The 17,052-nt window shown below is 47.3% G+C and overlaps 1 protein-coding gene across 2 annotated transcripts; it reads left to right on the top strand.

Moving 5' to 3' along the window:
* The first annotated feature begins 5,203 nt into the window (after positions 1-5,203).
* Positions 5,204-16,698, top strand: LOC135399758 (sodium/nucleoside cotransporter 2-like). 2 transcript variants are annotated; one of them, XM_064631489.1, is made up of 10 exons: positions 5,204-5,564; positions 7,254-7,401; positions 7,460-7,561; positions 7,988-8,119; positions 8,273-8,434; positions 8,513-8,638; positions 10,043-10,170; positions 12,440-12,752; positions 15,140-15,320; positions 16,558-16,698. In XM_064631489.1, exons 1-10 carry the CDS (start codon positions 5,242-5,244, stop codon positions 16,572-16,574), a joined length of 1,632 nt encoding a protein of 543 aa, XP_064487559.1. In that variant the 5' UTR covers positions 5,204-5,241; the 3' UTR covers positions 16,575-16,698. The 2 variants fall into 2 exon arrangements, with proteins under 2 accessions (XP_064487559.1, XP_064487561.1); XM_064631491.1 differs by having other exon boundaries at positions 5,428-5,564; positions 7,295-7,401.
* Positions 16,699-17,052: the final 354 nt, after the last annotated feature.

The raw sequence follows: 17,052 nt of genomic DNA, 5'->3' as shown, positions 1-17,052 counted from the left end.
TATCCGATCTTCCACATTCTGATCGGTCGATTGATTGAGATATAAAAAATATGGAGATGTGAGGCTCGACGAAGTCGTGCCATCCACTACTCGTGCATAGAAAAGAAAGCAGAAAAAACAACCTCAAGATGACAAAGAGGCATTTAAAAAGAAGACGAAAAACCACACACACACAAATAATAATAACAAGCAGGGTCTACCTGATGAACGAGCCCACACTCTAAAAACAGCACTCACCGCATAGCACGCTGTGTGCCAACCGTTGCCAAGAATGATAGGGTTATCGCTTCTGATTCGAAGAGAGAGGGGGGCGCACGCCTTTTTGCGGCAATTTTCATATATCCAAATTGCCACAAAAAGGCGTATGCCCACCTATCTCTTCGAATCAGACGCAATATCCCTATCATTCGTGGCAATTGTTGGCGCACAGCGTGCTATGCGGTGATGATGATGTACTGTTTTTAGAGTGCAGTACATCAGATAAGAGTTCAAATGAACGTTCTCCATCTTAAATTTCTCGGTATTATTTTTACACTGCCTCTCTCTCTCACTCACTCTCGTTGTGTGTGCACCTATGAGGATTCACTCTTCCTGCCGCGGTAAGAGGGCAAAAAAATTCTCACTATGAAGAATCCCGCCGTGGCCATTACACTGAGGGGACACGGACGAGGCCTGAGCTGAAGACGCCGCCTCGATCTCCCGCCTAGTATACGCGGCACAGTATAGGCTATGGGCAGCGCGTGCCTTGCATGTTGACGGTCCGTAATTAGCTTGCAGCGGCGACGCTACGACTCGCCGGGGCACACTTCCTCTCGCCAGCCGCAGGCGGTCACGCCTGCGGGGGCTTTAACAGACGCGAAAAGTACCGCCGCTGTTACACTTTGTGGCTGTAAAACTTGGATGAGAGCAAAGCGGGAAAGACGTTTGGAGTTAGACATCACCGTAGACGTGTTTTATCACGGGAATGTACTCCGATAAAAGTGCACGCTTCTCCCCTGTGTTTACCATCGTGGTACCGTACTGCAGTCTAAAAAGGGAGCTTCACTGCATATCCGCTCTAGTCTAACCATTGCGTCGAATGACGCAGTTATCGCTTCTTATTTGAGGGGAGAGGACGGCGTAGGTCTTTTTGTAACACATAACATAACCTCATAAGTGTTGCAAACGGACGGACGTCTCCCGTTTTGAACAAATCAGGAGGAAGAACGATATCATCCGGGATGGCTAGGAGCGTGTTATTCGGTGAAGTCCTTTTACCCAGGTTCGAATCCCGGTGCCAGCTGTGCTGTCTGGGGTTTTTCCTGGGTTTTCCTCAGACGCTTTCAGATATATGTCGGCACAGTTCCCTTAGAAGTCGGCCCAGGACGCACATTCCCCCAGGGCGTGAGTCGTGACGTTGCCCACATACGTGAGGCCGACAACGGCAAGCCCTATCACCACCACCACCACCTGGTTTAAGAGTGTGCGAGACGATGACAACATATCGTTCTCTATATGGCGGTAACGTGTTAATATCGAATTTATCGGCTTTACGCTAGACAAAATCATAACATACAAACACACACACAGCACACAGGTATGCAGGCACATCATATATGGTAGAGAGGAGACCGGTGTCCCGGAGAAAAATGTGGAAGTACTCAAGAGCTTTGCGATGGTCGATCTGTTAGGGCCGAGGATGGTTGCCAAATGTGAATGGTGCGACCATTACGAATTGCTAGCGCAACGTTGGGATTCTGTAGCGTGAGACTTTTGACCACGACGATGACCCTTGTATAGACCTTCCGCCTTGCAAGACTCCAAGTGCGCTCACGAGAAGCCGGAGCAGCAGACCCTGGAACAGCTGCTGAGAAGCTCTTGGATGTTGACGAGGAAACTGAGCCGTAGAAAGCACTTTGGGACGAAGACATTGTGGGAGCCACGCGAAAGCCGCATCCCGTCACACCCGTCACAGCTGCCATAGCTCAGAAAGAGCGCTTAAACTTTTTGAGCACAATGGCTAGCCATAACAGGTACTCCATGTTGCCAATATTTCGTTTATTTCGAGTTGCATATCGTTATGCATGTAAACGAACCTTGATTACTGCTTTCTTTGCTCAACAGATTTCATTTTCCTTTCCTCTAAAATTCAATAATACGGACGGCTCGCTTTATGGACAACTTTCGTCGGGGACAAAAGTGTCCATATTAACGAGGCGCGACTGTATACGGACCTTTCACTACTGTCCTTACTGGCCCCTACGCAAAACAACGGCGTCACTGCAATGCTACTGAACTACGTGAATGACACGGGCCTTACTATCAAACTGCGAGCACTCATGCGTGCAATGACCAGCTGCAGGACAGTGTCCAAGGACTCGACATGTTTCTTCATGCGCCCGTCCTTTCACCGTCCTTTCGTCACCGTCCCATTATGCGTTGTACAGTGGGAGCGTGACAATTTCTCAGCTTTTTCGACCTCCTACATTCGTGAGAGCTTCACTCTAAGCCTGATCCAATGCAGGACCTCTACTTCTTGCCATCGATTCAGCAACACGCGAGAACAAAAGTAGGTGTTATAGCATAAACTCTCCGCTGTCTTTCAAGACACGTTTCCAAAAGGCGATCCCTATACGATAGGTCCAACAACGTCCACCCATCATTTGTTCCCCCTGTAGTGTGTAGCATGTACCACACGCAGGGTCCCCTCGTATCTAAACGGCACGGACAGATATAAATTGAACTGCGACGGACACAACGCTTGCTTTTTTTTTTTTGTCAGTCCAACATTTTGTTCATCATCACTTAGAGATACTCATCTTGTCTTCGACAGCAACAAAGTACCTAGCAAACCTAAGCAGGGGAACAATGTAACTTTGATCGAGACGAACGCACGGTGAAATTGGAGAATCGGATCCGCATTACGCAGCATTAGGGTCAATCTCTGTTGTGTCCGATTCTTGGCTGGCTATCGGGATAGCAACGACGACAACGGTAAGTCGGCTGCGTTGAGCGTGGAGAATAGGGGAAAAAAAAAGAGGAGTGAAAGACGTGAATAGGGGGATAAAAAGGACGACAGCGACCGGGATTGAGAACCGTTTTGGATCTAAAGATCTGGGTGTAGGCAGGGAGAATATCGAAACATCTTCGTCGTGTACAAAAGCGTAAAAAATGAGAATGCGTGACACACTCTCCGTGCCTGCCCGTCGCGACAAGGTGAGAATCTCGACAGCGCGTTTCTGTCGCCGACAAAATAGTCTTTTTCTTTCCTTTTTTGCTGTTTTTTTTCTTCTTCTTCTTCTTCGTCTTTATTTGCCGGGTCTTTGAATCCGAAACTTTTCCCCGTGTCATTTCTCTTTCGGAAACCCCGATTTGTCTCCAGCGCTGCATGCGCGAAGTTCCTACTCCTATGAGAACTTCCGCGCCCTTTTTCTGAGGAAATAGTCGAATTTGATAATCTAACGTCTACATTTTTTGGAACGGTGGGTGGATCGCGCCATCTGCGATCGCTAGGCGGCGGTGCGAAAGATTGACTGCTAGGAAGCCGAACGGATAGGTTAGGGATCGAGCTTATGATTATAGCCTATCAGAATGGTCCTCCGTTGAAAGGATGGGTTTTCAGAATAGATGGTCCACTTATGTAGAGACGTGTGAGAGTGGAGAATCGAATGTAGGCGATAACTGTCGAACGTAAAACAAAAAAATGATAAGTAAGATTTAGCTACTTTGCATATTGAAAGGGTTGAAGCGTTCGTTTGATTTATGTGAAAAGAGAATGTGTTTCTTGTTTCATCGAAACAGTTTTCTTTGTTTACTGCATGTTGAAAGTTGTCACTCTATTGAAACTGTATGGCGGGAGTCCCTCTTCAGGTCCGAATAGGTACCGTACACAAGTGTGATATTCGAATAGCCAAGATAACGGAGAGAGAATAGTTGCCAAAAGCCCCATAATGTAAAAGCCTGAGTCTGGGCACAGAGAGGGGCGACACACAACACACGACTTGTTGTGTGTGGTGTTGTCGTGTATTGTGTGTCGTCCCTCTGTGTGCCCAGACTCAGGTTTTTGCATTATAGAGTTCATCCACCAGCTATGGCCTGCATCTACGCCATTTTGTCAATTGCGAAAAGCTGTGTGTGTCTTTAGTTTATTTTTCTGCTGTGCTTAGTCCGCTTTGGCTTTGCAAATATATAGATTAATTATTGCGTGCGGGAGGTGTGCTATAATGTAATTTGTTTTCACAGACACTTACGCGGTTATTTCAAATTATTCTTACTTCAGATTTCAGCGTTTTGTAGACGGAAAATACAGTACCGGTGGATGCTGCCAGTATAGCGTGCACAGTTGTATTGGTAATCAGAAAATGCAAGTGACAATTACATATGGGCTGATAATAACATCCGTGACACACACACACACATGCATTGCATGATGGTGATGAGGTGGGCGATCCACAGCCGCTGAGGCATGTGGATCCGTGATTGTTTTTATGATGACACACTGAAAAATGTGGATAAGCTGTAATATGACGGGATATACGTGACAAGTTATGAGAAACCTCTTTAAAGAGTAGGTCGACATAACTGTAACAGGCGTTCAACACTATACTTCCTCGTGTACATATTAGCTATTTGAGAGTACTGAAAGTTGCGTTAGGCAGGATAGGCAGAGGAGTAATCAACTTAAGGACAACAGACAATCTGCGCACGGTGACAGAGAAAAGTGCACCTCAGACTGTGCATTAAGGCAGCTGGCGCTTAACATGCTTCTGTATGAAAGATGGAAGTCTCTTATAGGCAAATTGAGGCTTTGTAGGTGTTTGTCCTTCTATGTTGTTCCAGCCTCAGAACATCAGTTCTCTCATGCTTCTGTAGCTCATCCTTCACTAGTTGAATGTGTTCGTGTGCCTCTTCCTGTACCTGGTTTCCCGGCTGGTGGCATTCTGAATCTATGCAGAGTACAAAACCACACGTATGAATATCAACTAACAAAAACCACGTCAAAGTAAAACTAATAAAAAAACTATGAGACCTTTATGATAGGCTAGACTCCGCAGGAAGGACTACACGACAGAACTACTAGCATGCGCGGGACACAAATAAATAAATGAATAAACAAACAAACAAAAGTCAACGTCATGAACGTGTATCAGCCTCGTCACGACGCCATCGTTGTCGATCGTCAGAGATTAATGGAGCATGTTATTGTTACCCACGTGCTCTTACAGAGCGTGCTCGAGGGCGTGGAACGGCGCGAGAAATGTCATGTCGTCAATACAGGAATCGAAGCACATCCATCAGCCCTGGTTCACCCTAGAGGATAGCCCCGAAGAAGGTACGGGGAAGCCTGACGCCCTGTCGTGGGTGCCTTCATGGAGGACGAAACTTGCCCTGTGTGTGCTATACCATATGTACCTCTTCTGGGGTATTTATTACACTTGGGACTCGACGTTGCTTTGGTGCAACAACATCAAGTTGCTCACCACCATCACGATCGGTCTGTACGTCGTCCTCTGCACGTACCTGGTAGCTATACGGTTCACAAAGTATGTGTCCCGACCGTCGACATCAGGCAAGACACGTCGTTGGTATGTTCTCTACATTGGATAATCTGCTTTGCCCCGCAGTAACCGCTCCCCCTCATGTATTTAGTGCATTAGAGAACGGTAGTACTTTGTGCAATAGAGACACTTACGATGAAAAAAATGTTCCAAAAGCCGGGATTCATCACGAGTATAAAGATGGGTATACACCGACTTCACAAAACAATAATTTAATTCTGACGTTTCGTCCCCCATACGGGAGACATCATCAGTGTCTGCCGAAGGTAGAGTGACGAACACACCAAACTAGTGGTCTCATTTAAGGTCAGCGTAGACCTCGGGAAGTGGGTGTATGTGCCTCCACTTCCCGAGGTCTACGCCAGTGTTGTGCCCGCTACTCAATTTAGGTAGCGAAGTACCGCTACCCGCTACCCTATTTAAAAGTAGCGCGATACTAGCGGCGCTACAAATTTACGAATGTAGCGCGACACCGCTACACTTCCGCTACTTTCTCGCCGAAGGCCTATTAATATGTGATTCGATACATTCAGAGATACGTGCTTCTGCTGATACTTTATTTCTTGCGATCAGTACTTCCTGAAAAAGTCATTACACACTTGCATTCACCTTCAAGAGCAGTGGCCGCTCAAAGTTCCCGTCACTGAGCCTAACACGTTTCTTGGTGAACGTATCGGCGCAAACACTGAAAAGTCGCTCGGCAGACGCACTTGACGGAACGAAGGTACTCAGCTTGAGGAACGCCCCGTGCACTCTTGGATAACCCTGCTTTAGCCACGTCAAATTAAAATTATCTTGCACAAAGAGGTACTGAGTAAGCTCACGATCAGCTGGATCTGCTGTAGAAGTTGACTCCCCAAAAGAAAAGAAATCATCGGCATGGAGCTCGCTCGTGGATTCCTCGGCGCGCTCACTTGAAGCGACCGAACGCATTAACATTTCGTTTGCGGTCAAGATGGTTACTTGCTTTCCTTGGTTTTCATCCGTGAGCCATGAGACCTTGAACCTCAGAATTAAGACAGCAGCGATTTGAAAGTTCTGGTCTGACATGAATCGGTCGAACCTAAAGTGAATACCATGTATCGTTATCGGTTTCGCAGTTGAATACGATACCGAGCATGTAGTAAAATCACCTTTAGACGCTAGAGTCTACAGCGTATAATTTTTTTAATTTTCTCCCTCAAAAGTAGCGGTAGCGGAGGCGGTTCCGCTACTCAAAATTGAAGCGGAAATTACTTTCCCGCTACAAATAACAAATGTAGCGGAATTACACCTCCGCTACTGAAAAAAGTAGCAATTACAGTAGCGCCGCTATGCACAACACTGGTCTTCGTTGACATTAAATGAGACCACCAGTTTGGTGTATTCTTCACTCTGCCTTTGGCAGACACTGATTGTCTCCCGTAGGGGGGACGAAACGTCTGAATTAAATTGTTTTGTGAAGTCGGTGTATACCCATCTTTATACTCAGACACATGCCCACATTGCAGTCTTATAGGAGAACACTGGGGAACAATTGAGATATCAACATAGCAGCTTCTCGTCAGTCCTCGCGCTTTCAACAGGAAATGCTCTGTAGCACCCTCCCCAAGGGCCTACCCGTTATGCAACATACCGCTCGGACGCTGGTCACAACAAAGAAATGCCGTGGCACCCAGACATAACGAAAGGACAGCCACCAAGAACTTACACTCCCAACACGTGGTTGCCCTCCAGGGTGCGCCTCTTCTGCTGGAGCACATTGGCTTTCATTATAGCGTTGACGATTGTCGATGGTCGGGAGAACTTCAGCCGCATCATCTCGCTGTGTGGACTTGTCGTTCTCGTCCTCGCTGGCTATGTTTTTTCCAAAGAGTGCTCTGAGGTAAGACCGAAGAGAAAATTTCTCAGTCCGTGCTTGCAAGCAACTGTCTACGCTTCAGGTGGATTGGAGTCAAGTCACGAGCAGTCTGGATGCGGTCTACGTGTTGGCCTTCGTTTTCTTGCGCGTAGACTGGGGAGAGGAGTCCTGCCATCGCCAACTGGTAACTCTTGCGTTCGCTTTGTCGTCTTTGTCGCGGAAGTATGAAGTCCATTGGAGAATTCGGGTGGTCATGTCATGGCAACAGGGTCTAGCGCTCGGAAGTTGCTAGGGGCTGCCCGCGCCGGATCACGTGACCGTTGCCACCCGAACATGAGTGCAGGGAATCTAGCGGTTTCAGTCGCTTGGATTACGCTAGGGGCATCGCGGTCGCTCGTCTTCGGGTTCCGTCGTCTGCTAACCTACTGAACTTCGACGTGCGGGCTAATGTGGGCCCTCGTCACCCTCGGTGTGCGGATCAGATGACACTGGATATAGTTGGGCAATCCGCTGCCCGACCGCTTCGTGGCCGAGCGGAAAAAGTGCTAGCTGACAAATTCCTTGTTGCCACGAAATGACAACCCGAATTCGCAAAAAGTCATGATTTCAGGTGTCTTACTCTGCTGACCTGTTCAACTCCGGCACGGGAGTTTTGTTTGGACCCCTAGCGAGAGGAATAAACATGGCCGAACATTTGGGAAATGCAAGCGTCGCTACCATTGCGCCGGTCTTCACCTTTTCGGTATGTGACCCGCATGCAAGGCTCGTGAACCCAAAAGTTATAGTTGATGACGTCGAACCTTGCCGGTTCAAATATCTTCCTAATTCGTCACAAGCATGCGCTTTTCCCCGAAGAATGCAGTTTGAGTGCGATATCGGTATGTGCAACCGTCAGGTGCTTCCGGTTATTTGCTGCGTGGCAGCCATGGTAAAGATTCTGTACTACATGGGCGTCATCCAGTTCTTGTTATACCACATGGAGGGCGTTCTGTCTCAGACGACTAGATTCAACGCATGCGAGGTCTTCTACGCCTTCGTCACCTTCTTTTTAGGGCCGGTGAGTGGAAAGTCTGGAGTCTTCTTCGACCTATTAGCTTAACTGTGACGCCACTGTTTACCTCTTCCAACTCTTCAGGTGGACAGCTTGGTTCTTCTGTATCCATACTTTGACACGTTGACAGCATCAAATTTACACTGTGTCCTCACCATGGCTTTCTCCAGCATTACTGGAAGGCTCCTTACAAGTTTCGTCGGGTTTGGTGTAAGGATCACATGATTCACTTTTCACAAAGTTCTGGATAGTCATCGAAAATACCAGTTGAAGTTTCGGTACAAACTAGTCGTAGAGGAAAGCCACAAATGGTACTCACCACATTCATGATGCGCCGTTTAGACATTGCTGTTTCCTTATGAACATCTCCATGGACCTTCATATAATGGGAGGCCAAGCATTTCGGCCCTTTTGACACGTCTGTTCCCATGAAGCAACGTCGCAAAGGACGTATTCCGCGGAGTGCACGGGGGAACACAGCCGGCCCACTGTGAATGTACACTGTTAAAGTAGAACTTCACCACATAGCACGCTCCTAGCCAACCAACATTCCGAATAATATCATTGTGTGTCATGATTCGTTCAAAACAGGGGGAGGAGCCTATCTGGGACATGCATAATGTGTCCCAGATAGGCGCCTCCTCTCATTTTCAGCAAATACGGACACAAAATGATATCACTCGGAATGATGGTTGGCTAGGAGCGTGCTATGTGGTAAAGTTCTGTTTTAACAGCGTACGAGGCACATTAGAGGCAGCGCAATGTGATCTTGAGGAACATCTGCGGCGGCGTTAGTTGGACGATCAATGGACATCTGCGCGAGCACCCTGCTATTGTTCTGGCTTTTAGTCACCACTGTTTTTTCACCGGCTCACCTGCAATGTATGAGACATTCTACGTTCGCGTATGATCCTCGGCGGGGTGTTCTCGCCATGGAATGTAGCTTCCATGGTTGACGCGTGTCACTTGCTCCGCGAGTCCCTCGCCTCTGTTGTTCGCCCATTGTTTCCGCGCAGAGGTTTTTGCTATTCTTTCGAGCCCGCGACCAATGAATACATCTTGCTTCGTAAAACACGTCCGAGTACAATACGCAGGCATGTTTGAAGCAGTGCGCTTTGTTAAGCTTACGACACTGTCTGCTGTATACCACAAATTTGTATTAAGCGTCGTTAGTTTGGGGAGACTATCAGAAGACCAACAATATTAAACGGAGGCTTCTTCTACAACTTCTAACAAATCACTTCCGCGTCGGATGATGATAAATAGTTTCTGAGAATTCTCCAGATTCTTCAGCATACTTCAGTAATCTCCAGCACTCGATAGATGCCCCGTTTTCTTCAGTGCCGAGCCTTGTGGCAAAGATGCCCGTAGCTGACGAGAAGGGTGTAACAGAACACTGTAGAATCTTGGGATATACTAAGTTTCAAATTTGTTGTGTTCTGTCTTGCCATGTTACCACAGCATTTTCGGGCACATTGACAACAACGTAATTTAGTTTGATGGGACGACAGTTACAGAGAGCACCGATATTGATTTTTTTTAGACAGTAGAGAATGCCTTTCCCACAGCAGCGTAATGACTAAGGGCATTACTCAACAACTTACATTACTGCAGATCGACGACAAGTATATGACTGCTGCTGCCGTGATGAGCATACCAACAGCGTTTGCGTACTCTAAGCTCTGCTATCCAGAGACACGAGGAGCAGCCATGAGCGCTGAATCACTACTTCAAGTTCCCAGGTACGCTGTTCCTCCTGTCACGTCCTATCTAGGCGTAATCGGAAAGGAACAGCTGGCTATTAAAGGGGTGCTAAAGTGAAGAAAAAAATGTCCTCGCGAAATGAAAGATGTCGTTATATTGTCTGCAATACAAAATAAACTGAATTCATGCGCCAGCAAAATCGCAATTTACACTTTCCGCCTTCCCTCCTCCTCCTCCTCCTCCTCCTCCTCTCTCTCACTCAGGTAACGTGAAGCGGCCTGTCATTGGTCTCGATTAAAAAGATCACCCGCGATGATTGGGCGAATCTTTGGAGGAGACCAATGAGAGGCCGCTCCGCACTACCGCCCCTCCTCGGGAAGGAGAGAAGAGAGAAAGCGTAAATCGCGACTAGTACACGCATAAATCACGAACGACAATTTTTCCTTCTGAAAAGTGCTTAGACAAACGAATTAAACTGCGTGACGTGAATCCCTGAGCGGAGGAGCGAAAGGGCGGCGCTCAGAGGAGGAAAGGCGCCGTCCCGACGCTGGCAGCATTCCTTTTCTCAAAGTCGTTTCCTCATTGGTTGTGTGGGAGTGACGTTTTCTCGTTTTCCCAGAGAGGGAATTCCGGCATACTCTGAAAATTCGGCGCTTGCTCTTGTTATTTACTTCGTCGGACAACGGTCCAACAACACGACCGTTGGGAATTTCAATACCGTAGTCAACGGTCCACGTGGAATAAAATGATACTATGGTTTTAAAATCGACTTCAACGGACGCGACCGTCCCTTGATAAAAGTGGTTACTCTTAGTCACATTTAGTTTGTTACATCATGCAAGCATTGTAGTACTACACGCCGGGGTACTGAGGAACAAAAACCTCTTTTTCTACCTGTCGTACTTGCGATATATAAGCCCTTGGACAGACGCACGCGTCGAGCTGTGACGTCACAGAGGGAGAGCTATGACTGTTCCCATTGGCAATCGTTTGCACGTGACCTCCCTCGCGTTGCCTCACTGGCGGAGGTGCCCTCACTGATGTCATTTCCGGATTTCTGGTTTCAGTGTTCGTTGAGGCGATTTCCTGCGCGTCTACCATCCGCTTCCCTGTAAAACTTGAAATGCACGTTCACACAGTTGTGTTTGTCTTTCACATTTGCTTGGAGTAACTTTGAACGTATAGTCTCAGCCGCTTCATATAAGGTTATAGCTGAACCTGGTCCAGATTCATCAAATATCTTGGGGTCTCCATAAAAATTACATCCCAGCTGCAGTAATGACAATGAAGCAACTAAAGAGCTCAGGGATACCAAGTGGCTGCCACGGAGGAAGAAATAAGAGGCGACCTAAGGAATATTCGGGAGAAGAGAAAAGCATGGGGCAAGTGACGTATTAAAATGTATAAGAGAGCACTATAAAAGGGATAACGACACAGATACAAGCACTTATAGCGCGCAAGTGGCGTACGAACTGTGGATTACTTTTGGCTTTCTTGAAGCCCTGTAAGGGTCACGTTACCCGAGAAAACCAATGATGAGTCCCTGCACACGGCACTTTGGGCACCACATTGGCAGGCTAGGATCACACATACTTTGGCATTCCGCAACCGTGCTGCGCAGGCCAATCACAGGCAACCGTAAAACTGAAACCGGTAGACTACCGGTGACGTCATACGGTTGGCCCCTTAATGGCCCACTTGGCCCCTTAATTCTAGCTTCAGTTTTTGATGAAACGGGGCGCGTCCTCTCATTCCTTCCTCCATGGTGACTTCGTTCAGCATAGACATCTTCCGTTCGTGACAGATATGTCAGTGCAGATGTGTCACGTGAAACATCCATAACGAAATCGAACGTTTTTCCTAAAGATTTACTCACACTTTTAACCGTCGGTCTCTGAGATTCTATATGTCCTGTTTGTCCGAAGACCAGCTACACCTGGCTTGTGCACCTCACCAGAAGGACGTTGTGTTGGCTGCGCCCCATCTTCCAATCCTATGTAATATTAGGGACTCGTCTGCTCTGCTCATTTCATGCGGCGATGCGGTTCATACTGCCGTATATGACCCTGGCGATTAAACTCCCCATTCATCATCATGCAATAAGGTGGTTGTTGTTGTTGTTGTTATTACTGCTGTATAATAATACAATATACAGTATTTCATTCGTCGTCTGATATTCCTTTCGCATAAGCGCAGTGGGCGCTAATCTATAGGCAGGGTGAAATTTCCTAAATGTCGATTTATTCGCCAATGCTTGGAATGACCAAGAGGGCGTATGTCACCTGACTAATGGGCCCGCAAACGCAGAGAGAAGTCTGTGGTAGAGGCTGCAGTGGGTGGTGCCGTCCTGGGCCTTTACCTCATCACTTGCTGTGTGGGGAACATCGTCACCTACATGTCCCTGTCCCGTTTCGCCAACACCATGTTCGACTGGGGTACGTCCAACCTCGGATTTGAAACGGCGACTCTGGAAGGTACTCTGAGTTTCATCATCTCCCCGCTGGCACTACTAATCGGAGTACCACGGGAGGATTGCAAGGCGGTGGGAAATCTCATCGCTGTCAAGATTCTGCACAGCGAGCGTGCGGCATATCAGCGACTCGGCGTCACCGATCTGCTCGTGAGTGTCTTCTTTAGTACCTTTCCCTGGTATTCGAACTCAGAAGAATAGACCTCTCCCTGTTTGTAAGCAAATGACGTCATGGTGTTCGACAGCGCCACCAATTTGGTACAGTTGAACTAAGCTCGAAGCTAGAGGGCGAACAAGGTCGCCCCCGAAAGCCACAGCCTTTAGGGGATTACGATGGTCCCTGAAAGGGACCCGACCTTCGGTCCTACTTTTGTTTCAGTAGAAGGCAGCGAACAAGTGCCCATTTGTGGAACCCAGCCCTCCCCTTCCGATTTGTTTCGGTGTCCGTCTGTCTACCAACGTCATTATGATGTTTCTCGGGTAGAGGTCTATAATGTATTACGCTTGAGCTGGTGCGTGCACTCTTAGAAATGGATCTTCTATCGTGTCTTCTACAGACACCCGAAAAACGGTAATTTTGGGGTTTCTACGTAGAGACCACAAGAAAGCGCGGGGAATGACGTCACATCACGTGATTTCCCCCTTAGAAGCCACAAAAGTGGCGTCTGTTTTATGCTTCACAGTTTCCTCCTTACCCGGTCGTTTCCCCCTCCCCGCGTGCTACTGCTTCCCCTCTCCCCCGCCGCAGGCTGGGCAGGCAGGCCTGCTGTCAACAGAATTTGTTTCAAAGAGGATTGAAGACTTTATTTCGGCAAAGTTGTGAAATTTTGTGGGAGTGATACAGAGAACATTGAATTGACTTGCAAACTATGCAAAATACCCTGTTCACAGAGAAATGACTCAGAGAAAATAAAAATGAATAAGAACCACACATAGTCAAAATATCACAGATTGCACAAAACGGCGCGCCTCGACGCCGCTGCGAAACTATTTGCAAGCTTGAAACTCGCTCCGAAACAAGTTTGGCTGGGATGCAGACCTGTTTGTTGCTCATATGATCACCATATTTCAGCGGCTCTACATCTCTTTGTGGGGGCTGTTGATATGGCAGTTGTCACCCATTGTGCAGCGCTTCATCTCCATGCTACATCTCCGCGCTACATCTCCATGCTTCCCATCCTGGCCTCGAATCGGAATTCTGCCTCAAGGCGTAACTGTGACAAAGTAAACGACGACAAAGACGCATTACAAAGTGGGTAGGAACAACGTTAAGTGTAATAAAAGTCACTATCGACAACAGTGAAAGGGTACGAACTATAGCTTATACTAAAACGATGATAGGTGAGGCAGCGAAGAGAGAAAAATGGTACATTGATACCACAGCAGTACCAAGTATGTAGGAGGAGAGATCAAAGAGATATCTTGCTGAATGCGGTCATGGTCGACAGGTGAGTGTTAGCATTGGACGCATGTTCCGGGTAACACTTGTGCCGTGTACCGGCTAATATCTGTCAGTCTTCGGTATGAAACGCACACACATTTCCTCCAGGCGGCACGTTGAACACCAGCGAAGTCTTCGTTGGTGACGTCCATACCCACTGCGGCCAGCTGAGACAGAGAATGGTTACTCAAACCACGGTCGAAACGAGCCCCCGAAAGACAACAACATCCTGCGCCATACACAAACGTTAGCGCTCGTGAAGTCCACGTTTATAGGCAATTCTAACAGAGCTAATAACCGGATACAGCTGATAACACATTAGCATCTCTCGAATACCTTCACTACTCAACTTCTCAAGCATCACCACATAACTTTCGTTGACGTTCTGTCACGACCGCCATGACACTTCCATTCGCACCTGCACCTTCCAAATGCTCGTTAGAAGCGTGGGGAAGTAACAGGTAGCTACTACAGTAGTAGTGCTGCTAGCATAGTTATCGCAATAAAATTTATTAAACGGAGGTGTCTTACCTGTAAAAGAATCCCAGAATCAGCAAAGCGAGGAAACGCTCGCGGGAAGGCATCGAAGAAGAGGTGTGACCAGTGCCGCGCCACCAGCATGTCTGGCCCCGTCGCATAGTTCACGTGACACACCCGATCAGGTCATCACTCCGAGCGCATAGAAACCACGGCAAAAATTTAGACAACACGAAATAGACTTCACGACGTCCGATTCCTGGTCACGTGATAAACGTGTCTTCTACACGGCGTACGCGCCAAAAAAAAAGCAAGACAATTTTTATGGTATTTTCTTTTCTCCCGGGTCACGTGGGCATCTGTCGTCTAAAACTTCGGCCTTGAGCGTGAATCTAGAAGACACGGCAGCTCTTGACGGCACGATAGAAGACCTATTTCTAAGAGTGTGTGGTTTATTATTCTGTCAGCTGTACTTCCCGCGTAAGCCGACTTCTTTTCATTGTTGTGCGTCCTAGTCTCATACACAGCGGAAATTGTGATACTGTGTCCGCTAACGCTTCTCTCATTCGGTTTTCTTTTACGTTTTCGCATGGATTCGGAAACGAATTGACTTCATCAGGAACGGTCTCAGATGATGGCAAAGTTTTCCCTGTGCGGCGTCGGCAACTTGAGCATACTGGGTATGGTCATGGGAGCGATGTTTGTGTTATGCCCAGACCGTGCGACTGCCGTGGCATCAATGATCCTGCGTGTCTTCCTCACATGCGCTGGGGCTGCACTACTCATGGCCTGTGTCGCAGGTGCATTGTCTGTTTTCATCGCTAGCAGCTGGTTTTATTTTCATGGGAAGTTATTGCGGATTTCTATCAATAGAGCATAACATCGCCACGACTGTCGTTTAATGTACAGAACCAACGCTGCTCGCCCGACTTTCAAGTCATTTCAGGCTGAAAAATGTCCACTTTATATAGTTGCGAGCTAATTTAGCAAAAATCCTTGGAAGGCAACTCATTTGAAACTCTCAACCTTCATGATATGTTTTCTTGGAACGTTTGAACCCTATACAAATAGAACGCTAGAAATAGTGTTGCAGCACACTGTGGCATAACAAATAGGGGTGTAGTATTAGTGAAGAAAAAAAAAACACAGCTGGCGGCTTCACCGAAATCGAAATCGAACTGGCCACTTTGCAAAACCTGAATTGAGAAGGAATGCAGGTAGTAAAGGAATAGCAGATGATTCTGGTTGCTGTTGGGTTGAATATACCTGCCGTTGTATTTTGCCTGTACCCGTGTTCAACATAAGAACAGCACAAAATGTAGTGCGTGAACTTTAACAGAGTTACTCCGCTTCAGAAATTTTACTGCAGCGCAAGTAAGGTGCCACCTACAGGGCTCCTGTAGTTTCAGTGTCGCAGCACTATTTGTCACTGCGAAGAGTGATGCGGCTCAACGGTTGCGTCCAGTTGATAAAGCCTATAGGGCTGTGCTTAAATGCCCCGTTGTTAGCACGATATGTGCGACGTCACGAGTAATGCACATCCAGGAAAGCAGGTGCGCGAATTCGCATTTCGCTCATAAGGGGGCACCACAACGCAAAAACAACTTACTCTCAAATCAAAGTCCGCGCAATTTTTTTGCAAGTTTCAATTGGTGCAATTCAAACAAAATTAGTTCACACAACGCTACCGTTTAGAAGAAAACGCGATGAAAACGGGGGCGTCTTTGGCGGCAACGAATGGCATCCTCATCTTTTTGCATGTTGGACGCACGAGTTGAAATGCGATAGCCTTATAGGCTTACGTTGGGATCCTGGTCTTCGGGGACCGCCACTCCTTTTGATACCATTGAAACGTCTTGGTTCTCTTTCTCCTTTTCTTCTCCCTCCACAACTGTTACAGACGGACCTACGCGGCTGTCGATGTCATAAAGCTATCGCATGAAAACACTACAGTTTGCTTAAAAAATTAAGTGTAGATAACGGTGCGGCGCTATCTTCGATTCAGTAAACTGCATCGCTGCCCTGCTTCTCTTTCAGGCAGCCTACTAGATTGACTGGACACCATTGACAACCTAGAGGAACAGAAACATCGATAATTTATTTATTTGAAATGATTATACGATAAAGTAATACATAGCGCATATAACTACTCTGGCAACGATTAAAAAAAAGTCCCACAGAACCGTACAATATATGAATTTCTACAGTCTATGTGCATCTGCGAATCATTCGTGAATAGTTACCCAGTATTTCCTACGTGACAGTGCATGGAATGTGCTAAATAAATACAATGTTTAAAACTGTTGATTTGTGTGCGTATGTTAGTATTTTCCCGACGAGAAAAGGCGATTGTGCTGCCCGTGCAGCTGAAGGCGGCTGATTTCCACGAACACGGGAGACGAATGCCTGACTGTGATTGGTGGACTACTTACTGCGTCACCTCGAGTGGCGATCAGACCTTGTTTGGTACCGATGAAGTTGACCCAATACCCAAGGATGACAGGATACATGGGATAAGGATACAACGGGAGA

The sequence above is a fragment of the Ornithodoros turicata genome, chromosome 7 (assembly GCF_037126465.1).
Source record: "Ornithodoros turicata isolate Travis chromosome 7, ASM3712646v1, whole genome shotgun sequence".
NCBI lineage: Eukaryota > Metazoa > Arthropoda > Arachnida > Ixodida > Argasidae > Ornithodoros > Ornithodoros turicata.
Note: the sequence above shows the minus strand (reverse complement) of the source record. Positions and strands in the feature narration are given on the sequence as shown.

What these genes read in the sequence shown, in the direction of transcription:
- LOC135399758 (XM_064631489.1), top strand. Translation starts at nt 5,242, where the DNA reads ATGTCGTCAATACAGGAATCGAAGCACATCCATCAGCCCTGGTTCACC. An exon ending in CGCCGGTCTTCACCTTTTCG is followed by an intron (nt 8,120 to 8,272) that starts GTATGTGACCCG and finishes TGCAACCGTCAG; the next exon opens with GTGCTTCCGGTTATTTGCTG. An exon ending in TCACTACTTCAAGTTCCCAG is followed by an intron (nt 10,171 to 12,439) that starts GTACGCTGTTCC and finishes CCGCAAACGCAG; the next exon opens with AGAGAAGTCTGTGGTAGAGG.